The sequence below is a fragment of the Chrysemys picta genome, chromosome 8 (genome assembly GCF_011386835.1).
Source record: "Chrysemys picta bellii isolate R12L10 chromosome 8, ASM1138683v2, whole genome shotgun sequence".
In the NCBI taxonomy this organism is placed as follows: domain Eukaryota; kingdom Metazoa; phylum Chordata; order Testudines; family Emydidae; genus Chrysemys; species Chrysemys picta.
In genome coordinates this window covers 78,118,386-78,143,530 of record NC_088798.1, presented here as the reverse complement: position 1 = coordinate 78,143,530, position 25,145 = coordinate 78,118,386, and the positions used below count along the sequence as shown (strand labels likewise).

Genomic DNA, 25,145 nt, shown 5'->3' with positions numbered 1-25,145 from the left:
TAGTCCCTTAGCTATGTCGACACTATACATCTAAGGCAGGGGTTCTCTCATCGCACCATGACCCCCTTCTGACAACAAAAAGTACTACACGACCCCAGGAAGGGGACAAAGCCTGAGCACCGCTGGCCTGGGTGGGTGGAGGGGGTTGGGGAAAGCCCGAGCCCCACCATCCTGGCTGTGGGGGCCAAAGCTCAAGTGCTTCAGCCCCAGGCAGAGGGCCTGTAACCTGAGCCTTGCCACCGAGGGTCTGGCGCTGGTGGGGCTCAGGCTTCTGCCCCAGATCCCAGCAAGTCTAACGCTAATCCTGGTGACCCCCAGTTTGTGAACCACTTCTCTAAGGGCATGTCTACACTACAATTACACACCGGTGGCTGGGCCACACCAGCTGATGCAGCTGAAGGGGTTCTGGTGAAGGGGCTGTTTAATTGCAGTGAAGAGATTCCGGCTCCAGCCCCATCTCTGGGATCCTGCCACTTTGCAGGGCGCTAGAGTCTGGGCTCCAGCCTGAACATCTACACAGCCCTTAGCTAGAGCTCCTCGAGCCCAAGTTGGCCGGCACATGACAGCTGCAGGGGTCTAACTGCAGTGTAGACATACCTGACCAGCACAGCTATGTTGGTCGGGGGCGTGAAGAGGGCTGAGCTGTCTGAGGGGATCTGTACTACAGACACTGCTGCAGAGCTGTGCCAGTGTAGCGCAGCCACGTCCTCAGGTCCCCCTCCTGGCAGGGGAGCACGCAGGACTGTATAAAACGCCTGCATGGCCGTGTCCCCTGAGCGGAGCAGGCCTAGGAAGGGCGTGTGGGGGGTCACGGCTCTGCCGCAGTCAGCGTGGCTCTTTCTGTCGCCACACAGCGCGTGTCATTGGGGGCATATCCCCACATGCACACGGCTCCCGGAGAGCCCAGCCCACCTCCCCTCAGCCGCAGCCGGGAGGGGGTCCCCGGCTAGGTGCGGCGGGGCCAGGTAGCTTGTGTTCGCGTGGAGGAGCACGGCCCAGGGGGGTTCCCGCGAGAGATAATAGCTAGGAGGAGGGGACACCGGCCGCCATTTTGAACCCAAAGCGCCCCCCCTCTTGCCGGGGTTGGGGGGGTAGAGAGCTCGCGAGAGCCCACACAGCTGGGAAGCGAAGGAACACGCGAGCGAAGCCGGCGCACGCGCAGTCTAGACACTAGGGGGTCGCGTGGCTGCTGCGCTGGGGAAAGGCAAAAGGAAGGGGCGGCGTTAGAGAGTGCAGCTATCGCGAGAACACGGAGGCTATATATGGGAGTGGGCGTGAAGAAAGCTTCCCCTCAGTGCGATTCCGTCCGGAGAGCGCAGCCGCTGGCCCCCCAAGGAGCAGGCCCGAGACCATGGAGGACAGTATGGACATGGAGAGCATGGGCCCCCTGCGCCCTCAGACCTTCCTCTTCGGTAACGCCCCGCGCCGGGGCCGCCCACGGTCGGGCCCGCCCCGCCTGGGGACCGCTATCTTCGCGGGCATGGCGCGGCCGCCTGGGCCTAGGCTGCTCGCGGGGTGGGGCGCGCGATCGGGATCAGGGTTCGCGGGCGGGGGCGCGGGAGCGATGCTCTAGGAGCGGCAGCCCCCCGCCACCACGTGTCCGGCGCTCGCACGTGGCGTCTGTTGCGGCCTCCAGCTCCTGGCAGCGGCCGGCGCTTTGTTCCTTCTCCCCCGTTCCGCAGGCAGGAGCAGCCGCTTCTCGCCGCTCTGCCACCTGGCCACAGGAGCCGCTAGTTCCCAGGGACGCGCTTTTCTCTCACCGGCGGGCCTGCAGCCGGTAAATGCCCTAGGCGCACATGGCAGCGTGGGGCGGCTGCGTCTCGGTGAAGCACGTGGAAGGGCCGCGCTCTGTGGAGCGAACAGGCGTGGGCGGAACCGGGCCCTGTTGGTGAACCCCGCAGGCCCATATTTAACACGCGATCCGCCGCCCTGCAGCTAATTGTTGTTTTAATACATTTTAACCTCAGTAGCTTTCACAAATGACTCGGTGAGACCCCTTATAAATTATCGACACTTGCTTCTTATTTGAACACCTGATAAGTAATTTGCAAGTATTGTGCTCTGCCTTTTTGTGGCGTACTAGCAAATGTTCTGTTGTGTTTTTTTTAAAAAGGTTTGATATTGAGACCTCACTGCACTATTTTCTGCTATTAAGTCTGAGATGTGAGCATTGAAGAACTCAAACATTTTGTATACAAATTTAGATTTTTGGAGTGCAAGCTTGCAGGTTTTGAATATATTAACTTCTAATAAATAAATACTGAAAGGAACAAGATTGTAACATACAATAAATAAATGTGCAATGTTATGGTTTAAATACTTTACCTGTAACTTAACTGGTCTTTTTCAGGTTGTGAACTAAAGGCAGATAAGGAGTATCACTTCAAGGTGCATGATGAGGAAAATGAACACCAGTTGTCACTGAGAACAGTAAGTCCTCATTCTTGGAAACTAAAGATTATGGTCCTGTGAAAAATAGCTTTCAGACTTCATAATCATGGGAATCATAAATGCAAATAATTGAATCACACTTTTATCCTGCTGTGCAGTTTTGTGTCTTGGATGCTCTGCTCCATTGTGTATTAGAGGTGCTTTGTGAAATTTATAAAAACTATTTAAGTAATTTGGGATAGATTCTTAAGTGTCAAATTACACTAAACTCGTTGTTTTCTATTGTTTCCATAATTTTTATTAAAATTTCTTGAGTCATTGATGTAATTAAAATAATTTACTGAGAACTCTTGTTTTTTGAAGATGAAGATAAATAAGCATGTTATGTATATCCAATTGATATATTGGAACTTTGTTTTGGAAAAGTAAAAACTATTTAATACAAACTGAGTAATGATTATACCTTTTCACGACCCAAAAATTAAAATACCTGTATGTCAAGCTTAACCATTTACTTACCAAGCATTTTGCTCACTTGCTTGCCAGTTTAAGAATTCAGGATTCTTTTCCATTGTGAGACTTGATGAAATAACTATGTATGATATCACTGCTTATAGCAGGGTAGATTGATTTAAGTCATTGATTTTAATCATGGCAAGCAGGAAACCTTAATTTAAATCCTCAATTTTAGTCCTATTTTGCATTTTTGTCCTTCTATGTTCTTAGAGGTGTTGATTTTCATTTGTTAATCAAAATATTTTGATTTGCAGCTAAATACAGCCTTTATACTAAGTTTGGTGCTTTTTGCTAGCCAGGAGGATACAGTATACACAGATTTAATTACGCTATTACGTAGCTTAACTTGCACTTACTCAGATTCTTAATTTTTACTTGTTAGAAAATGGTGACTGATGCACTTCTTGGACGATTATTTTTATTACTTTGTCTCCTGCTGTATTTGGATAGAAATGCAAATTTAATTAAAATGCACAAAATAGAATTTTAACTTTACTAAATAACTACTTTAAATGTGCTGGTACATAAGAAAATTATTTAACAAAACATGGTTTATATTTAAAGCTAAAGAAGTCTTGTTTGTGGTTAGTGAATTGAACTGATTATGTCTGATCACCATATCCTCCAAGATTTTAGAACTAGTAGATCTCATCTTTCACACCTAGTTTTTATTCATATATTGGAAGAGGAAAACAAACTTGCCTGCCTTTTCAACTCCTGGTGGTTTTTAACTGTTCATGAGCTAGTCAAACTAAAAGCTGGGTTAGAGCTTCAACAAACTCTGGTTCCAGGTGCTTAACCAGTGACTCTCTCCAGTTCAGTGGTTTGAAACTTGGCAGCAAACATGTACTGTTTAATATTATTTTTTTATTTAATTTGAAGGATTTTAATATTATAGTAAATTTAGGCCTTAACGTAAATTGTTGATTTCATATCTAGTTTAAAATACTTACAATCTTTGATTTTTATCCACTCTGCACATAATTAATAAAGTACAGTATCTCATTTATTTCTTCCTACTACATTTAATGTAGTGATTGATGCAGAATACCAGTAATGTCGGCATTTCAGTGGTGGACAGAAGTGATTCCTATATATAGTCTGAAAAGCTCCTTGAGATTTTTCTGGGTGAAACTGTAAATAGCAGCAGTTGATGAAATCACGCTTAAGTGTAGAAAATGCTCTTACTCAGATTTCTTTTAATGTCTTTACCTGCTCATAAGAGGGAAAGAAAACCCTGGACTCAAAGTTTGGAAGATGTTCTTTTAAAACATATGACTATGAAGTAATTCTATATATAGATATAGCTATAGATATAGGGGTGTGTGTGTGTGTGTGTTAATGTTTTTCTGTTTGCCTTTAAAGAGAATCTTTCCCACTAGGGTATGCATTGAAATGCAAAATTAAATTTATTTTCACAGTGCTAAATATAGGTTGGTTGTCCCATATGGAGCTGTAAGGGGCATAATGGTACTTTTGCAACTGTTTGTAGCTGTTTAAAAATCAAAGCAAGAAAATGATTAAATTTTGCAGTTGATAGATTTTTTTACGTAAGACAAGCTTAAATTTTTCTCGCCTTTTCTGGAGTTTTACTACTTATTTTTGAAGTGTGTCAAAGACTAGAGATTGAGCTCCTAGGTGTACCCAAAATCAATCATGTAATACAAAGACTATAAAATTGTGATAAGTGAAAGCCAAATTAAATTACATGATAGCAGAGAGCTGGATACTGAAGTCTGCTTAGGCTATACACGATCTCCTGTTCAGAAGAACATACAATCATGAGAACAGTGATTCTCTTACTAAATGAAACATAACCTACAGTTGGCTCCAGTAAAGTTATTCAGTCATGGATATCATAAGAGAGCCCACACTAAAAAAGTACTGTCAAGGCGTCTATACAGTCTGTGAAACTGATGGACAATTTTGCTGCTATCTAACCGAGGGAAAAGGCATGGCCTCTAATGCAGTTTGTGTGATAAGAAAGCCATTCTTATTATTCATACACAAACACTTCTAGCAGTTAAGGTTTCACATACAAAAGCAAGGAAGTAAAGTTAGGTCACTTGCCAGTGGCATACCTGCTTCTCCACCACACTTCAACACTGTCAGTCGCCATATGCTGCAGGGAACGAACGCACATCTTTAACTCTGCTTGAGTATGGAGGGATGACAGTCTTCCAGCATCTCTACAGAAAGTTTAAGTTCTGAAGTATTCAGCATCCTTAACAAATTTTATTAATAAATGCATAGTAAGCCTTTCAAAAGTAGAGCCCATCCCTTAAATAAATGCTACAAGAAGGTCAATTTTTAAAAAATTGCCACATGAGGCTAGAAAATCATGACACTCAGAATAAAAATTTTAAGGGTCTGATACTTTAATAAACCTCATAACACTTATTTGAAAAATTTCCGGAAGGTCAGTCTTTTTTCAACAGCTTGGGTTATAAATCTGTGGAAGGTGTTATATATTTTTCATACTAAACAGGTTGATTCCCCATATTTAATGAAAAGTGAAACCAAGCCTTGACAATGACTCCTTCATTGGGGTTGGGGAATGTACATCACTGGGAATTGAGATTGTATTTTTGTCTAAAAGATACTGTAGTCTAATCAAACAGGGATTAAAAAATTCCGGCAAATTCTGCCTGTGTTATGCAGGAGGTCAGATTGAGATGATCACAATGATCCCTTCTGACTGTCTAATCTGTGAATCTATAGTTTGTACTGCAGTAGTGCCCAGAGACCCCATTTGACATAAAACTGCCCCTGCCCCCAAGAGTTTCTAGATTAAATATAGATATGCTAATTTACATAAATGCTCTCATAATAGATGGGGAAGAGGTGAACTAGAAAAAATGGAACCTTCTCTGTATGTTTAGAAGGAAAAGGTCATAATGAACTACATGTGAACTATATACATAAATCACTGAGTAGCCTTTCAGATGCTTAAAATGTTATCTTGGGTAGGTGTAGAGAGGTTATTTTACCTCTATTTGGCACTGGTGCTACTGTTTCTTTGTTGAGTTTTGGGGCCCACAAATCGAGAGATGTTGATAAATTGGAGAGCATTCAGAGAAGAGCCAGAAGAATCCTTAAAGGGTTAGAAAACATGTCTTAGATGGACCTGCCTGAGTCTATCACTATATTTAGCTTAACAAAGAAGGTTAAGGGGTTATTTGATTACCTTAAGTACCTACATGGGGAACAAAGATTTAATGGGCCCTTCAATATAACAGAGAAAGATATAACACCATCCAGTGGCTGGAAGTTGAAGCTAGGCAAATTCAGACAGGAAATGAGGGGTCATGGTGGATTTTCCATCAACAACTTTAAAATCAAGATTGGGTGTCTTTCTAAGAGATCTGCTCTAGGAATTATTTTATGGAAGTTCTATGTATGGTCTGTGCTATACAGGAAATCAGACTACATGATCACAATGGTTCCTTATAGATTCTGTGGCCATAAGTTACATGGCTTCCGGATTCAAACTCAGTTGTTACACTCAGCTGTTGGAAGGCTACTAGCAGCTCCTCTGAGCTGCTAATCCAGCCTCTTGCCACAAGGGGATAGGGCGGACAGATCAACAGACATACAAAACAGTTGCAATCAGTCAGCAAAATACAGCGGAGCACAGCACCAGCATCTGGGCCATAGGATGGAAAGAGAGCAAGTAGATACTCCCTGACTAATCAGAGCTGCTACTTGGCATGAAGTGAGTGACTGAGTGTCTGATGGGGAGGATATTACTGTCTAAAAGATGGAATAGGAAACTGAAAGAATGTAAACTAATCCCAACACTAGATGGACAAAAACTGAGTTAAAAAAATTAAACATTACAGAAAACAAACTTGGGAGAGAAGATAAGCACAACTTTCAAGTAAATTGCAGGCTGGGGCTGAGGGAGGGGCACCCCCCTAGGCAACTCGGGGCTAGAGCACCCACAGAGAAATCAGTAGGTGCAGCTCCCCAGCGCCTCTCATCTGTCAGCAGCCCTGCTGACCAACTCCTCCACCTCCCTCCTGCTGCAAACAGCTACTATTTCACGGTGTGTAGGAAGCTCCATGAGGGAGGGGGAGGAGCGGGAACGGGGCCTGGGGGCGGAGGGGGGGTCGAACACCCATACCCCACTAGAGGGGAAGTCTGTGCCTATGGGCATCCCTCCACTGGCTGTGGCCAGGTCCTGACTCCCTGCTGGGCAGGTTCCCTGAGTGCCTGCACGGTGCTAAATAGGAAGCTGCACAGCTTACAGGGAACTTGGGTTGTGTCCCTGTCCATCTTGGACCTTTCCTCCATGAACTCTTAGTAATTTTTTTTTGAGCCCAGTCATATTTGGGCCTTCACAACATCCCCTGGCAACGAATTCTATGGGTTGATTGTGCATTGTGTGAAGAAGTACTTCCTTATGTTTGTGTTAGACCTGCTGCCTATTAATTTCATTGGGTGACCCCTGGGTTTTGTTATGTGAAGGGATTAAAAAAAACTTCATTTTCTCAACACCATTCATGACTTCATAGACCTTTATCAAATCTCCCCTAAATTGTCTTATCTTCTAAACTGAATGGTCCCAGTCTTTTTAATCTCTTCTCACATAGAGGCTGTTCCATACCCTTAATTGTTTTTGTTGCCCTCTACTTTTTTCAATTCTAATCTTTTTTGAGATGGTGCGACCAGAACTGTATGCAATATTGAATAAAACAAGCAATAGCCTTAATCAGATCTTATAAGATGCTGGCCTCACTTGCATCACAAATGCCTGGCTAGAACCCATGTCTGGACCAGACAGCTTTCCCCAGCCAGTTAATTGGTACAGTGCAAGTCTAGAGAGAACAAAAGGTTAAGTGGCTGTGCTGTTTTCATCTGTGGAAGTCAGTGTCCCTGGAATATCCATTACCAGATGGATTCACCTGGCCCACTAGATCAGTTTGATCTTCGTCACTACGGTTTTGGGGACTGATGGAACTGTATGGATATACAACTAAACACTATAAAAAAACCTTATTTTGTTCAATGCATCTTATAGCATAAAAAGTTCAGTTTGGTTACTATTTTCTCATTACTGAAAATTAGTAATGCAGGTCATATCTAACTGCAGTCTGATGCTAATTAAATAAGTCTCTGGTGGTTTCACTGCAGAAAGATAACCAAGAAACATCTTTACTTAGTCTTAAGGGGTAAAAATACTGTTAAAATAGTGAATGAATTTAAGATGTATTTGAAAGTAAAAGTTTCTCCTAACAGTTTTACAACTTTAAAATGGTGGTTCAACTTTTCATAAAGGATAATATGTTTCACTTCTTGCATAGGTCAGTTTAGGCGCTGGTGCCAAAGATGAATTACACGTTATAGAAGCAGAGGCATTGGACTATGAAGGGAACCCTATTAAAGTCACACTGGCATCTTTGAAAATGTCAGTACAGCCTACGGTAAGGACAAACCTTTATAATATTATTGATAAACATTGGTGTCAAATGGTAATCTCAACTAAAACACTAACAAAGTAGAAATAGTAAAGCAAACCCCTTGTTTCTAACTTCAGGAGTTAAAATGAGAATTTTTAAAATACTTCTGCTATTTCATTTGTGTTCGTGGATGGTTCTCTGGTCAGTTCGTTCTCAGGTTCTTGGACATGAGCATAACTGTCATATTTAGTTTGGAAACATGGAAGAATTTTTAACATTATAAAGCCTCCATTTTAATTAAAACATGGAAAAAAATTTGGGTGGTCTTAGGTTTCTTAAATCTCTTAATGGAAGCTTATTTTATTCAGAGCGATTTCAGTTACTTGTTTCTAAATCACTGTGCTTGTTACTCAGCAAATGTGCACCTAGGTGTTCAGTCATAATTGCATGCGTCAGTGACGAGTTTCTGTTGCTTTATTCATTAGTCCTGTAGAGCCAACAAGTGAGAGAGATGTTAATCCTTATGCATATTTTGATCCAATTGCACCTGTGCATACCCTTTGGGGGAAGGCAGTGGGTTACACAGTTGTGAAGAGACCATTTTAAAGGTGGAATTGATGGGCCAGGTAGACGCACACACCTATATACTAATGTTGATGTATAAGTGAGATAAGAACTCAGTTTGGTTCTCAGACTCCAGGGAGTTTTTAGATACCTGCCAGGATTCTCTTGGTCTTACGAGAGAGAGTTTAGTACGAGTCTAGCAGAACACTGTAGAGCATGAGTGAGGTACTGTACTGGGTACCACTCGTATGTGGGTTATAAATAATGCCCGCTGAACATTCTAATAATTCCTTCTTGACTGCCGCTATGCGGTAGCGACTGGTTTGTTGCATTTTTGTTAATGCCAGCTTTTTCAGCTCTACCATTTTCATTGTTTCTGCATCATTTCAGTTGGCTGCCTGTTCTGGCACTTACTATTTGGTGTTCAAGTGTTCGCTACATTGCCATCAATAACTTTTGTTTAAATAACCAACATACTTTCTCCAGGTTTCTTTAGGTGGCTTCGAGATTACACCTCCAGTCGTTTTGAGGTTGAAATGCGGTTCAGGGCCCGTTCATGTCAGTGGTCAGCATCTTGTAGGTATGTATCGTATGTCTTCTCAGTGCATTTTTAATATAAGTTTCATATTAGTTGTAGAAATATAGAATACATTCTAAACTGACCAAACTGGTTAGTTTGTGTCACAGCCCAGGTAAAGCTCCCTCTGCTGGACACACTAGGCCAAAAAGGACCCCTCTGCTACAAAAGCATGAGCCCTTGTTCCTCTTTGAGCCCCTGGTTTTAAATGCTATCACTAAAACCCAGTTTCTTTGTTTCCTCTTTCTGGGAAAATTCCACTGCTTTAGACTTCTGGTGTCACCTAAGATGTGGCCATTCCATTGTCCTAAGATTGCTCCCATTTGAATTGGAGCTAGTTATGTTAATATTCTCTGTTGTCCCTGGTCCTAGAAGGACACAATCCTGGCACTAATAGTATATGACTGACCCCATGTCCAGTGAAACATTTATTAATAACAGTTTTGTAAAATTAACCATATTTATAAGTTGAACATAGAAAGATACCCCAAATAGCGTCAGCTTGATTTTTGGGTAACATGGCTGCTTACTAGTGGAAAAACTTTCTTCTGCATTTGTTAATTCTAAAACTCCTCAAGGGAACTCCAGTTATAGAAAATTGGCAGTGATGCGTGTGTTGTAGCTCTGTGTGACCCTAATATGGTAAACACTTTGACCTTGTACAAAAATATTCATGTATTGTTTTTTAGCATTAGAGGAAGAACCAGAGTCTGATGATGAAGATGAAGTGAAGATATTAAACACTTCAGCAAAGAGACCAGCAAGTGGAATAGCAGCTAAAACTCCACAGGTAGAGTTGAGGTTTCTTATGAAGTATGTTCAAGACTTTCTCCTGGAAGAGTTTATATCACTGCCACCTAAAGCAGAGTAAGCAGCTGCATTCCTTACCACGATTAAGGTGGTGATTGTTGATAACTGCAGGAGAAAGGTTACCTGGTACTCAGATCCTGGAAATCAGTACTGAGACTTTCCCATACATAGTTCTAAAGTATATTTAACAGTATTTTTAAAGTCTGACTGGATGTTAGTGGTTAGTATTTTTCAATTTTTTTAGTGTAAAAATTGTGGGGTTGAATGTATAACTGATGGTAGCGAAAGCCATGTTCTGTGTAATTAAATTGGAGATAATGCACAGTGATCGGCCTTCTCACACAGGATTCCATGCCAGGTATTCTCTGTTAGTTTTGTAGCATCGGCTGTATTTTTAAAAACAAATGTGTATTTTGGCTTATGGTGAGCACATGGTTAACTCCTTTAACCACATTGAAACCAGAACAAGCAACACCTGGTGTTGCCAGCTCTGACTGTCTTGTGGTTGTAGAGTATTTGGAGCACTGTACTCATCAATAAACATTTAAATGGCACTAATTCTGTGCTCCCCTCTTGCACCATCTATTGTGATATCATCATCTATCCCAAACTGTGTAGACTCATCTGTTTTATACTGTACCTTTTATCAGTAGCCTCATTCTTCACTGGTGTTTAAACTTGCTTCCGGTGTTTTAGACCTGGGCTTTCTTCTCTTGGATCTTATTCTATGGCTTTGGTAAAGCTTTTAATGTATTGGCATTAGCAGAACTGATTTTTCTGACTTGGCTACATATATAAAAGTTGTAGTGGTTTAACTTTAACTTAATTTAAAAAATGATTTTGTTAAACCAGGTCCTTGTGTAGGCACTCATCGGTTTTAAAGTAGTATCAGTTTAGTTTGTCTGTAAATTTACCAATACAAAGTACACCAATATAAGTCCTGTTTAAATCAGTTTGAAGTGCCAACACACAAGTTGGCATCAGGTTACTTGCTTCGATATAAAGTGACCTATTTAAACTGGTGCAACTCTAGAAGAGGCCTTCATCTTGTTGGTAATACAATAGTTTATGGGAAGAGCAAATTTCGGACAAATTTGGTGTACCATCTGTATTGCACTCTCAGAAAACCATTTATTTAACTTTGTAACCAGTTTTGTAACAAATGTTTTCTCTAAAGAAAAAAGCAAAATTGTTAGAAGATGATGATGATGAGGATGAAGATGACGACGATGAGGATGAAGATGATGAAGAGTGTGTATCTTTCTCCTTTCTTTTTGCAATGCATTTTTGAAATGTTTAGTTTTCAGAGGTAATGACTTCAGAGCAGGGGTTCTCAAACTGGGGGTCGGGACCCCTCAGGGGGTCACGAGGTTATTACATGAGGGGTTGCAAGCTGTCAGCCTCCACCCCAAATGCCGCTTTGCCTCCTGCATTTATAATGGTGTTAAATATATTTAAAAGTGTTTTTAATTTATAAGTGAGAGGGGTGTCACACTCAAAGGCTTGCTATGTGAAAGGGGTCACCAGTACAAAAGTTTGAGAACCCCTGCTTCAGAGCATAAAAAATATGCATGACATTGAATCAAGTTATTTTGGATTTAGTTCTTAATTGGCCTAGAAATTAGTGAGCCTTATCCCCAGATAAGATCTGGCTTCATATGCCATATTATTGCTGTATAGATTACTTTCAACACTGACTCAAGGCTGGGAGTCTGTTTTAGGCGTTTGGGAACGTGATGGGATCTCTTATTTGTGTGGTTTTTTTTTTTTAAATTAGATCCCCCACTTACGTGCAAGAATTTTTTTTGCAGGAAATGCTGTTGGGATATTCCAGTTCAGTTAGAGAAGCAGGGCTAATTCTTATTGAAGCACACAAATGAATGTGAAGCTGAAGTGCTTCTGTGAGAGGCTGCCTCGTTGCAAACTGTCAGGGAAAACAAATTATAAAAAATGAAATCTGACCCCCTCAGCAAAACTTCTTAAAATCTTCTAGCAGCATGCTACTTCTGTACTAAAACAGAATCTAGCGTAGCATAGGGAGTGTGAAAACCAGAGGGGAGAGAAGTGTTAGGGGCAAGTGCAAAGGTAGGCAGAAGTGGAGAAAAATTGAGCTACTTCCCTGGAGATCTGAAAGAAGGGAAGAAAGCAATTTAAGCCAAACAACCAAGGTTTTAAATGTTTATTATGAACACTTTTTTGTAGAGCATCTTAATTATATTTTTCTCATTACTTCATAAATACAAAACTCTGCAGAGTTGTCAGAGTATGCTGTATGTACAGTAACTTCTCACTTAATGTTGTAGTTCTGTTCCTGAAAAATGCAACTTTAAGTGAAACTACGTTAAACAAATCCAATTTTGCCATAAGATTTAATGTAAATGCGAGGGGTTAGGTTCCAAGGAAATTTAGGGGCAAACAAAAGGCATTATATACTGTACAGTACTGTACTGTGGTTGGGAGGTGCCCCGGCTTACCCCACACTGCCATAGCCCGCTGCTGGCAGGGACACTAGCAAGCACCTTGTGCAGCAGAAGTGGCAGCTTCCCCCTAGAAGAACAGGCGTCGACTTTGCTGGGGGATGCTCCAGGCCCGCCTCTTCCCATCCCTGCTCCGCTCTACTCCAGGCCCACATCTTCCCACTCCACCTCCTCTCCAGAGCATGCTACGTCCCTGCTCTTCCCCCTTCCTCCCAGTGCTTCCCCGCTCCTCCCCTTCCCTTCCAGAAAGGCCTAAGCGCTGCCAAACCGTCAGTGGGGGAAGCGCTGGGAGGGAGGGGGAGAAGAGGAGCTTGTGCAACATTCCCTTGTAAAGTTGTTGCTCTTCCACAGAATCTTACAAGCAGTGGACAGAGCAGGCAGCCAGATGATGTTATAAGGGAGCATTGCACAACTTTAAACGAGCATGTTCCCCAACTTTGAAACAATGTTAAGTGGGAGGAGGTTAAGTGAGGAGTTACTGTACTTGAAGTGGCAATTTCCAAGCATGTGTGTGAGAGAGAGAGAGAGAGAGAGATATATAGAGATGGATATATCTTAAAATGTGCACTGTGCTGTTTAACTTCCTAATTTACTCTTACTGCAGTAGTAAGTGGAAGAAAATTAGAAAAATGGTCTTTTAGTGTTTGAAAGATTCTCTACTTTTGCTTGATACATTCTTCCAAGTTGGGTAGTAAAATATTAACCTTACAGAAGAGTCTTTTAAAGTTAGTCTTCTATTTAGCTTGCATTTGACAAAGTCCACTTACTTCACTGTAACATCTTCCATTGAAAGAACAGGAATGAGGATGAAGTCACTGAAAAATGAACTGTTTGGGTTAATTGACACAGTTATGTACCTATTGGAGTGAGCTTCTTAGTAATGTAATTTTTAATTCTAGTGATGATGATTTAGATGAAGAGGAAGAAGAGAAGATTCCAATGAAGAAAGTAAGTAGTCTTCATATTTGAGACCATGTTTGTCTGGATTTTTGAAAACTTGCAGATCTTTAGTATCAGTCACCCTAAAACATAATGAAAGTAGTGGTGTTTACATATTTAGGTAGTTGAAACTTCTGTCTCAGGTACACATGACTATTGTCGCTTTCTGCTTATTTTATGTAATTTAGTTTCCACTTTGAGAGCATTGAGATAATGCAAAAACCAAAATAGTTCTCAACCCTATATGTACAGCCCTGCAGAAAACTTATCCGTATGCTACAGGAAATTAAACCACCAGCTTTCATTTCATTCAGAATTATTTCACCTACTAATTATATATGAATAGTTATTTAATTCAGTTTCTGTTGTCACAATTGTGCTGCAGATTCAAAGCCTCTAAAATTTTAAAAACATTTTTGCCCAAAGTTTGTTTTTACTTACTGATATTACTAACATGTTAGTTGTCTTGAACTTCCAGGTTACGTTTAACTAATCCAGTTAATGCTCCTTGGTATATTTGGCCAACTCTCAAACTAAGTATGTGCTAGATCAAGGCTGCCAAATCTCGGGGTGTTCCAGATCATTCAACAGTAGAATTGAGAGTACCCCAGGGTGCACATCATTTAGTAGTTTGCCAGGGGTGGGCATAAGCATTGCTGTAATTAGCTAGAAATTGAGTTGGTACAAAATTGGGTATTGGTGGCAGAGGAGTTTGGCTGAGCAAGTCCCATAATGAAAATGGGGTGCAGCCTGGTTTCCAATATTAGTTGGGCCATAGGGTGCACCTCTTCTGAAGAAATCCAGGGATTTCCTGGTAAGCTTGGGTGTTGATCACCAAGTGCAGAGGGGGATGTAAATCTTCAGATAAATTCAGGATATGTCAAGTATTACAGAAGTTTATTTGCATCTTTAAAACTTGCAAAATTATCCTGTGGGAAAACTTTTTATATAAATGAAATATCCAGCTACTTGGGAAAAGCTCATTTGTGGTATTTTTCACTGCAAATGACTGATTTGATGTTTAAAATTGTCAACCTGGACTCCTTAAATTAATGGGCTACTTTACACTTGGTCTAATCTTTCAGCCTTTTTGCAGTCTTGGGACAGCATTGCATCACTTGATATTTCAAAAGTTACCTTAATCAAAAGGGCTAGGACTTTTAGGGCCATTCTGTACACAAACTTGTACTGAAATAACAAAGTAATTCAGTTTGGTTGGTTGTGAGTTCTGTCCAATCCTGGGTATTCCTCCATTTTCCCTTCAGTTGCTCATATACGCTTATAACTAGTGAATTGTAGACTTACAATTGGAGTACAAACCTTGGAATATGTTGAAAGGAAATCTTAATAGCTCCATTGGGCTTTTTCTTATCCATGGCAAGTAATTAACACTTGACCTATCAAATTCCCCATTCCATGTGTGTTCACCGCCTTTGGCCTGGTTATGTGGCAACTCTTCTTGTTCACCGAGTGCCTTTAGACCATTGTTTGCTTTGCAACATGGATCTCGCTATATAGTGATACCAGCTGTTCTCTTGCCCATAGAGTTAGCTTGGAATAGCAAAAGCAGCAGTGACTTATTTGTTGGTGTTGCATATAAGATTTAGTAGAATAAAAAGCAAGGTATCTCCTATGTGTATCCCCTTTGCTCCAGAAAATCTGCAGACTTTCTGGCAAATGACCTGCATATTCATTCTACTTTCATGTGGACCGGAATTGGTCAATGCCCATCTTAGATCTTTATAACCTAGACAATTTCGTGTCATTCAGATTGTGGTTATTTTCACTGCTAAAGTGAGTTTCCCTCACTATGAGAAATGCAGGGAAAAATCAGTGCTCTCTTAAATGAGAATAAACGTTTCTAGTTGTCAAGTATTAAAAAAAGATAAAAATAAAAGCATCTTTGTTCAAGATAGTTACTAAACAGTTTACTTTTGTCCTCAAATTTGCAGTTATTACATAACTTCCTTCTGTTTTGAAGATGCTAAGTGAAAATTCTTTTAATTTCAGCCTGCCCGGGATTTGTCAGCAAAAAATACTCCGAAATCAAAGCAGAATGGAAAAGATTCTAAGCCGTCCACACCAGCGTCTAAATCAAAAGTGAGTGACTACGTATAATATGAATGTTGGAAGTAGTGTAACAGTTCTAGTTGCATTCACCCATAACTTGGTTTCTCACTTAAAGACTGGACTCATTTCATTATCCACTCCTTTTCATTTAAGGATAAAGTTAGTAAGGGAACTGGGGTATACAGACTCTTGAGTGAGCAATCAGCACTGATCTGAATTTGAAAACAGTATGGTTTATTATCTAGGTTAGCTCAACCAACCATGGACTGCAAAGGGTAGCCAGCTCTGAGCTTAAACCCTGGGATATGTAATATCACACACGTTTTGTTCAACACAGAATTGGATATGGTCTAGTCACATCCTTGTTATGGTAGATCTTGACCGCCTCCATTGTGAGGCTAGGACTTGCCTTTGGTCCTGTCTAGTAAGGTGACCTGTTTTGATTAATGTAAGTATTAAGCTTGAGTTCTTAATACTATCAAATGGCCCCTTAATCAGTGCCAAGCAATTATCTCATGTTTTTGACACAGTGACTGCATAAAAAGTCCTTTCCATTTGTTCTTCACTGATCACCTGTGATTGTAAACTAGGAAAGTTAGCCAGTGCTAGAAATCATTCTGCAAATTTTTGAAATCCTACTGTCATGATTAGTGAAGCAAAGGATTTCTTCTCCACAATAGTGTCCAAACTCCTAACCAATGCATATGAATGAAGATAGTTATCTAGGGAAAAGTAGCAGGCTAGATTTAAGTTGAAAAGCCATCAATCCAGTTGATAGCACCCCCCCCCCCCCCCATACAAAAGTCACAATCCAAAAAAAACCCCAAACTTTCTGGAGCATTTGGCTTTTTAGTAGCTTTTTGAGATTGTTTTGGATGAGAGTTATCTGAACTTAGTCCAGATAAGGGAAGTAAAGATGGGAAGGGAAAGATTGGGTCTAAGCCTTTGAGCTATAGTGATAGTTCAGACAACTATTTTTTGCTAGAAAGGCAAGAAAAAAATAATTTTCCAGCCAAGCAACTAGAGGCTTGCAAATGTATGATACTATCCCTTTAGCTGGCAGTATCTCTAGAATTATAATTAATAATTGGAGCAGACATATGCACCACTGTTGATTATAGACTTTGCTGATAACCACCAGCCTAATGGTAATTGGTTGTCTTAGTGTTTAAGTTGGGTAGTTCCTCTTAAGTTTCACCTTTTTGTTTGTCTTTGGAAGAACTGGGCAGATAATTTTCCTGTGAAGAAAAAGGGACACTCTCATTTTTCTGTGATTTGATAATAGACCATTTTGGTAGTACAGTGTGTATTGTATGTAAATTGTTTGTAACATAAATATCAGTCTAAAGTTTGAGTGGTTTGTACATGTGCCCCCTTAAAACCTGTCACCACTTGAAGTAAGGAGCACAAATTAAATAATTTTCCATTTTGTGATGACTTTTCTAGTAGCTTATTGAAGATGGAGAACACAAAATCTAAAGGTGCAACGTCATACGGAAAATGGAGCAAGAAGGAATCGTTCAGTATTAATATCCCTATTTGGTCTTAGGATACTTAAATGATGTCCAATATATTCCATGGCTTCCTTTGTACTGTTTGAACAATGTTTTAATAACTTCATTAAAAAAAAAAAGCTGAAGTAATGGGAGAATTAAAGTAGCTTCTTTGTGATTGCAGAATCTTTACAAATGTGTAACAAACTGCCTGCTTGTTTCAGACTCCGGCATCTAATAAAAAGGAAAATAAACCACAAAGTCCAAAATCACCAAAAGTACCCCTTTCACTAGAGGAGATTAAAGCAAAGATGCAGGCAACCATAGAAAAGGTGAGTTTAAACTGATGGAAATGTTTGTTTTCCAAATGGAATACTTTGTTCCTGATTTCAAGTAGTTCAGCAATGCTATCCTGATGGAAAGGAGATGTGACAAATACCCTAATAGAAGAAGACACTGAGAAGTCAATATGAAAATGGCATTGCAGGATTTCATGTTTTCAGTCTTCCCTGTCTTCAATACCAGTTATGCACTCAAACATAAATTTCAAACTGTCTTAAAAGTAGACACCACAAGTTGTATTTAGATATCAAAAACAACATTTAAATGTCTAATTGGTAATAAAGACGCACAAGTTTGAAAATTTGGCCCTCATTTTATAAGTAAAAACTTGTTTGGTCTAGCCCCAGAGATCCTTGTGGGGAATCTGTTAAGATATGGGTATTTTCTCATTTATCACCTTCAATAAAGAGTTTCACAAGCTGAGTTATGCCCTCAGTAATACCTGTGTAACCCCCATAACTTAAGTGGGCTTTGGCTAGGTGTAACTGATTCTATAGCTGGAGAAACAGGATGTCATTTTATTCACTTTCAAAGTAACCACACCCTTTACAGCGGACTTAACTTGGAGTGAGCGTGAGCATCTCACTTGTGCAGAGTGGGTAAATATTAGTAAGGCTACAGTTTAGTGACAGGTATTTTTAGTAGGTCATGGACAATAAACAAAAATGCACGGCCCTGTGACCTGTCCGTGACTTGTAATAAAAATACATGTGATTAAGTCTTGGGATGGGAGCAAGGGTGCTGGGGCAGTGGCTGCTGTGGCTGTCTCCAGGACCACCTAAGCAGCTGGCCCCAGAGTCAGCCACACTGGCCCCTGCAGAAGTCACAGGGGTTGCAGAAAGTCACAGAATCCGTGACAGACACGGAGCCCTAAATATTAGCTTTGTTTTGTCCTTCAGAGTTTGGCTCAAGGGTACAAGGCCTGCTGACCACTTTATCTAATTTATAAAATACAAATGGGTTCTAAAATGTAGTCTGACATTTAGTAGAAAACTAGCTTTATCCACACTTTATGGGTGGAAAACACTCCGTTTTAAGCTTACTTATTTTGAATTGTTGGGTATATCACTGCCCTAAATCATCATCCTAACCTTGTAAATACTTCATAATTTTCCTAATGTAAATATAATTTTGAATAGTAATTTTTTTGCCATAGGATTGTACAGGATAGGTGGTGTTTATTTTAAAGGAAAATACTGAGGGTGTCCACAAGTCACTGGATGTCTTTAAGAACTTTAGTCTGCAAATTACTTGTACATTGAATCCCAGAGATGCATTCCAACTTCATAGATGCCTCACACTTAGGTGCATGTGGATATTAAGAGCCAGCAATATAAGCTATATAAATGTTGGCCACTGATTCTCTGAGATGTGGTGGTGATAGAATTATGCTTTTTTTTTTTTAAGGCAAGTCAATTGCATAGGCAAGGGCCTCATACTAGGCTGATGGGTTTGGTAAAAGAACCTTGATAATGCTGAAAATTTTATTTTAAATAACTTTTGATGATAGTTTCCTGTATAGTTAGCTTTGAAAATTTTTATTTGTACTAAGGTTTTAAAAGACTTATCGTAAGGGTTCTCCATTTATTGCAGCCATTCAGTGGTTTTACATGCACTAAACTTTTTTTTTATTTTATTACAATAGGGTTCTGCCCTTCCTAAAGTGGAAGCCAAATTTGTCAACTATGTTAAGAATTGTTTCCGGACACAGGACCAGAAGGTAACTGAATTTACAGTGGCTTGGAAAAATCCAAAAGAACTTCTGTAACAAAATTTATAGATGCTTTTTTACTTTTAATCTCTACAAGCTTTGGACTGTTTCAAAGGGTTACAAACCACAAACAATACTTCACATTAAATAAATGGAAACTGTTTTAAGGGTTTAGTTGGCAAAGATGGAAAAGCTAATGTTTTATTACATTTTTCCAGCTTTTATATGGTTAGTGAATTATCTCTTGCTTACTAAACCCACAGAATTTTCCTTTTGGCACAATGTTGGCTAAGGAAATGAGCTGTGGTTTTCCCTGCTGCTGAATTTGGCGACTTGGGCAGTCTGCTCTTAAACTTTCTTTTGTTAGGAGATGGACTAGGAAGGGGGAATTGTTTTGCAATAGACATTATGGCAGTCTTATTTCTTTGTCTTCCAAAGTCAACTTCTCTCTTGTGAGAGGGCATGCCAAAGGCTGGTATCAGAAAGGTACAGGATTAGTTATTGCTTGACATTAGACTAACCCTGTATGCCTTAGATTTCCCAATCAAAATTCCTGAAACATTAAGGAATTTTGTCATTGGAAGAAGGTTTTATGCTTTCCTGCTTTCTCCAGTGGTTCAAAGGTGTTAAATTGACTGATAGACAAAATCATAGGTTCTTGAAAGAAAATGTTTAAAAGCAGTTAGTCCCAGCTACTGAAGTTGATTTGACTTAAGTCAGGGCAGACAGGGTTCAGCCAATATTTGCCTAACTGGTCCACCACACCCTTCCTTTTGATTTTTCCTTCTAGATTCTTAGTGTGCAGTCTTTTTTTTTTAAAAAAAAAACTTTCATTTTTAAGTTTTGGGGAAAAGTATATTTGGTTCAACAAAGTGCATGGCTTATATTCGGCATACTATGTAAAGGATTTGTTGCCACATTTTTACTAAACATCAACATTTTTGAGCCTCTTCCTACAAAACTTTCAGGTGTAATCATTTTAAGCTCTTGTGGCTAATCAGCATTAAAGCAGAGTAGAAACTTGCCTTCTTACCTGCACATTGTTTGCCACAAATAGCACTTTTTAGAGGATGACAACTTCTTAACACAAACATCCAAAAACACGACTTACTAGGTGTTCATCGTAGAGTTGGATACAGTGTTTTTCTCCCGAGTACAGCATCTGTGTTGCTTTATTTTAATACTTTTAACCAATAGTATAAATGTGTGGAGTAAAAAATAAATACAGGAGTAATGATTTTTAAAATACTTCATATATACAGGCATAGTTCAATCCAGTTACCTCCAAGTTGTACTATCCTGAAGATTAGTAATTAGACCATTCTTAACTTCAACTTCTAACATTTTTGTGTACACTTTCAGGTTATTCAAGCTCTCTGGCAGTGGAGACAGACTCTGTAAGAAAGAAAACAGTTTAAACCGTTCATTAAAATGTGCAGTCTTATTTCTGTAACCATTAATATTTGGCTGTCCTTTTTATATATGCTGAAAGAACTTTCCCTACTGCGTCTGATAAATGTCGTCCAGAATACTTTGCCAAGAATGTGTTGTCCAAAATGCCTGTTTAGTTTTTAAAGACAGAACTCCACCCTTTGCTTCATTTTAAATATGTATGGAATGTTTTGATAAGGCATAGTAGAGGTGGTGGTCAGACAAATGGAAATGGTGGGGAGACTAAATGTACATGTGAAAATAAAATTTAGTATTTTGATAAAGTACTATCGTTTCTTTATTTTTGTGGGCTTAGGGGTTGGGTTGCCTGTGTATTGAATGAGAGCTTTTAAGTTCTCATAGGAGTTGCTAAATGTATTCCATATTTTTACCCAAACATGCCTCAGAATCTCTTTAAATGAGATTTTTTTTAAAGGTTTGGGACAATGTCTGAAACAACACATTGAAGATTGTCAGCCTTACAAACACAACTCTTGCACCATATATTATTTGTCACATGAGTATGTTAACAGGTGCTGAGTGTTGTTAAATAGCAAGAAACATGGTTGGGGGAAATGATGGATTAATCCTGGCTGCACTCATTTGAAGAAAAGACCTTATCCTTAATTTCCCAGCCTGTCCCCAAGTGTCTGTTTTCCCTTTAAGGAGCTTGTATTGGGCCTAATGTGCTTTCTGTGGAAAAATTTGCAGAACTGTGCGGGAGTGCCTGCTCTTTGAGTGCTGTGGTATGCCATTGTTCTCTGGTTTGGAGTAAACATTTTTAAGACCAGTGGGCTAAAAGTTTTGGAGGGTACATTAGGAAACAGTCTTTAATAGGACCTATTCTTGGAATTAACACTGTTCAGAAGATTTTGACACTGCTTGTGGAGATGTGCCATGCATATCACAGCTTCTCCATCTAACACTAGAGAGCATAGTTCTTTTAGTCCAAATCAATGGATATCCTTGTTCTCTGACAATTAAAACAGCTAATCCTTTGTACAGATGCCCCTTGTGCCAAGCTTTGGACTAAAGTAGCTTCTGGTATGAGTTAATGCCTTTCCAAGTCTCTACTCTGAAAATGTGGATGAGGCAGTCTGCAAAGTGTATAAATCAAAAATCTTAGAAATGGCAAAGTTGATAAGTAGAGCCAGCACTAGACCCAATATTGTGATTACTGCCTAAGGAGGGCATGAAGAGGTAGTGTTAAAAACAAAAGTTGAGAGAATTGCCTTCCAGTTGAATTCTGAAAACCTGACCAATTCTTGCTGTGAAATGAAAATGCCAAGGTAATGCATTGACCCTTGTGTGTTGAAGCAATGGAAAGGAGCAAGTGAATGATGCGGTGTCTATCTACCACTTAACACATTACTTGGTATCTTTCATTTCTGATCAGGCTATACTCAAACACTGTGTGGTAGGTGGTAATAACTGCATATTGGACAGAGTGCAGCCCAAGTATTGGAAGTGCATATCTGGTTTATACTGTGACTATGTAAGATTGATAAATGCCCTTTACGTCAAGCTAGTCCTAAATTCTGCAACAAGGTCTGTATAAACTGGGAGATGCAGCTGCAGCAGCAGCAGCATTTAAGGAAAAGAGGGGAAAAATGGCTACTACAGTATCCTGTATTAATCTGAGGCTCTCTGCTGTCTTCAGTGCACTGCAGATTTTTATACTGATTGCAGAGGCATTGTAGAAGTTAAGGGGCAGGGACTTAAGTTTTGGCAGCCTAGTAGACCGCTGGTGTTCCTATCACCTGGGGAGTTGAGGCACTTTGGGATAAACTCATTAGCTGGATATTTTAGTAAACATAATGATAGTCCAATTCACATCACTCCACTCTCCCCATCTATTTCCCAGGGGTTCCCAATGCACTCCTTCTTTTCTTGTTACTCACATAGGATTTGGGGACTACCTTAGTTGCATTCCCTTCTCATGGTATGGTAACAATTACACCGGTACTGGCCCCACAGGTTATGGCTATTATTTTCCAGGTGGATGGGTATGTTTTTGCAAGTGTGGATAAATATGGGCTAGCCTCCTGATTTAACACTAATGGCCATTGTTCTGACAAAGTGTGTCTCATGATATCAATTAACATTAACTGAGCATTTTGTATACCTACACACACTTCTCCCCAAGTTAGCCTTCTGAAGCCATCCCCCTACCCATTTTCACGAGGTCTCCTGCGTAATGAGTTAACTGCAGGTTCACCTCTACTAGTGTAGCTAGTGGGGGAGCAGCCACTCCCCCACTGAGCACAAGTGGCGCCTTTTTAATTTTACTCCCCTGGGGGGGGGGGGAGGGAGGAGAAAGGCACCACCTGCTGCGGTGCTTTTACTGATGGGACGGTGCTCCGGGTCTTCGGCGGCACTGAAGCTTCATCACCAAAATGCTTCCAGAGACCTGCAGAGTGAATGAAGCTCCCACGGCCGAGGTGCTGCTGAAGACCTGGAGCACTGTCCTGTCAGTAAAAGCACTGCAGTGGGTCGTACCTTCCCCCCCCCCCTCCCCCTCCTCCCTCCACCTGTCTACGCCACTGCCTCTACTACTGTCCTCCATCCCAGGGCAACTGCTGATGGTTGCTGTGCTATTAATTCATTGATTTGTTGTTGAAATCTGACATTTTGTCTTATCAATTGTTTGGTTACCCACTCATCCCCCAGATTCCAGGTACCCAGTACAGTGTTCCCTGCTGCCCACAATCCCCTTTTCTGATGATTCCAGGTGCGCTCCCTCACCCCCCCATACCCCAATCAAATTGTTTCAATCCTTTTACATATGCACTACAGTTGGGATGAATTTGGTCCACTCACCATTCCTTGGGGTGTACAACCCATGTAATAGAGTGAAAGGACATGTTGAAAAGTGCTGCCTGCACTTGCTCCCACAATGGTTCCCATATGTTTGGTTGTCGGGGAATATTCTCAGCTCTAGGCTGCATCCATATCATCTGTAGGGTTACATTCTTCAAAATGGTTAACTCATAATACACCCAATGTCACATGGGCGATTTTATGCCCAGTGTGATATGTATATCATAATCACACCTTTGGGGATAATCCTCCATGGAAGTACCATTGTGGTTACACATGGGAACATCACTAATTGTGGAGCCTTATTTTCCCAAGAGGGTTCATATACCCCAGGAGACCAGAGAGTTATATTCCTTGGACCCTCTGTGACAAACCACATGGTTGGATAACTGAGCCTCCCACTATCATTATGGCAGTGCCCAGGGAGTACTATGCAATATTTTCTGATAAATTTGATACACTCCACTGGGTGGGGATTCCCCCATCTCATCCATAAACCATATACTGGCACTGCCAAATTCCTGTTGGAGGGTTGGTGGTACATCTTTCTATGGTGAAATTCTCATAGTCCTTATTAGCTTCAATACCACGTGTTGCGGGTGTAGCAGTCCATGTGTTTCTTCCTTTTGACAATTCACATCATGGAATTTGAGTAGAATTTATAACTAACTATTGTTCCATCCGGGCCAGGGAATTCCCCTCTTTTCTCCTCTGTGGATTAACCTGTAATATACATGACAGAATTTATGCATCCCCTTTCCCAATCCAGTTTGTGAGGGGAAAAAAAAACAAAAACCCCTTTTTATTTGTGCACAATGAACCCACTCTCACCCTCCAGTCTCTGTACCCAATAGCAACAGACTGGGCCCCAATTGTCAAGGACCAGGTCGGGGCCCCTCCATTTACGAGCTGGGAAGGGGTGGTGGTGACCTAGAATCCTGTACATCACTGTATCTCCCACTGTGGGTAGATCACACTCCCTGGGCAGGTTCATACCATGCTTTGATCCTTGCTACACTTGCTAGGCCACCGCTTACTGTACCTATTTCACATGGTCGATTAGGGTTAAAATCCATTCTTGTGTTAGGCCGTGTGTAGTGACTTCCCCAGGTACTGGGGTAAGTAGATTTTCCCACCGTTCCATGGGCCTTCCTATGAGAGCCTTGTATGGAGAAAATCCTTTGCCCTTTGATTCTTGGGCCCTTATTCTCATTAAGACAAAGGGCAGTAACTGTGACTGTTTTTTCTCTCCCATTTCCACTCTCTTTCTCAGCTCACTTTTGATGGTGCAGTTCATGCATGCCCCGCAGCCTGTGGGTGATAAGCAATATGGAACAACTATGTGATTCTGGTGAGGGCTGAGAGCTCCCCAACAGGTCCAACCGGAAAGCCGCTCCTTGGTCTGAGTCAATCACCTTTGTGACCCCCCAATGACTGAATATCTCATTTAACAATTTTTCAGCAGTTACCCGGGCAGTTTGATACTTTGTGGGGAACGCTTCCACCCACGTGCTGAAAGTATCGACTACCACCAACATGAATCGATTTTTCCTTTTAACTGGTCTTAGGGGTCCTGTAAATTTGTAAATTTGTATTCTTTTC

At 40.7% G+C, this 25,145-nt stretch overlaps 1 protein-coding gene across 1 annotated transcript; it reads left to right on the top strand.

The window, feature by feature from the left end:
• The first annotated feature begins 606 nt into the window (after positions 1-606).
• NPM1 (nucleophosmin 1) lies at positions 607-21,010 on the top strand. Its single transcript, XM_008179586.4, has 11 exons — positions 607-1,412; positions 2,351-2,430; positions 8,214-8,333; positions 9,360-9,453; positions 10,140-10,240; positions 11,438-11,511; positions 13,637-13,685; positions 15,687-15,776; positions 17,464-17,571; positions 19,227-19,301; positions 20,655-21,010. The coding sequence occupies exons 1-11, from the start codon at positions 1,352-1,354 to the stop codon at positions 20,691-20,693; spliced, it is 891 nt and encodes a 296-aa protein (XP_008177808.1). The 5' UTR covers positions 607-1,351; the 3' UTR covers positions 20,694-21,010.
• The last annotated feature ends 4,135 nt before the right edge of the window (positions 21,011-25,145 follow it).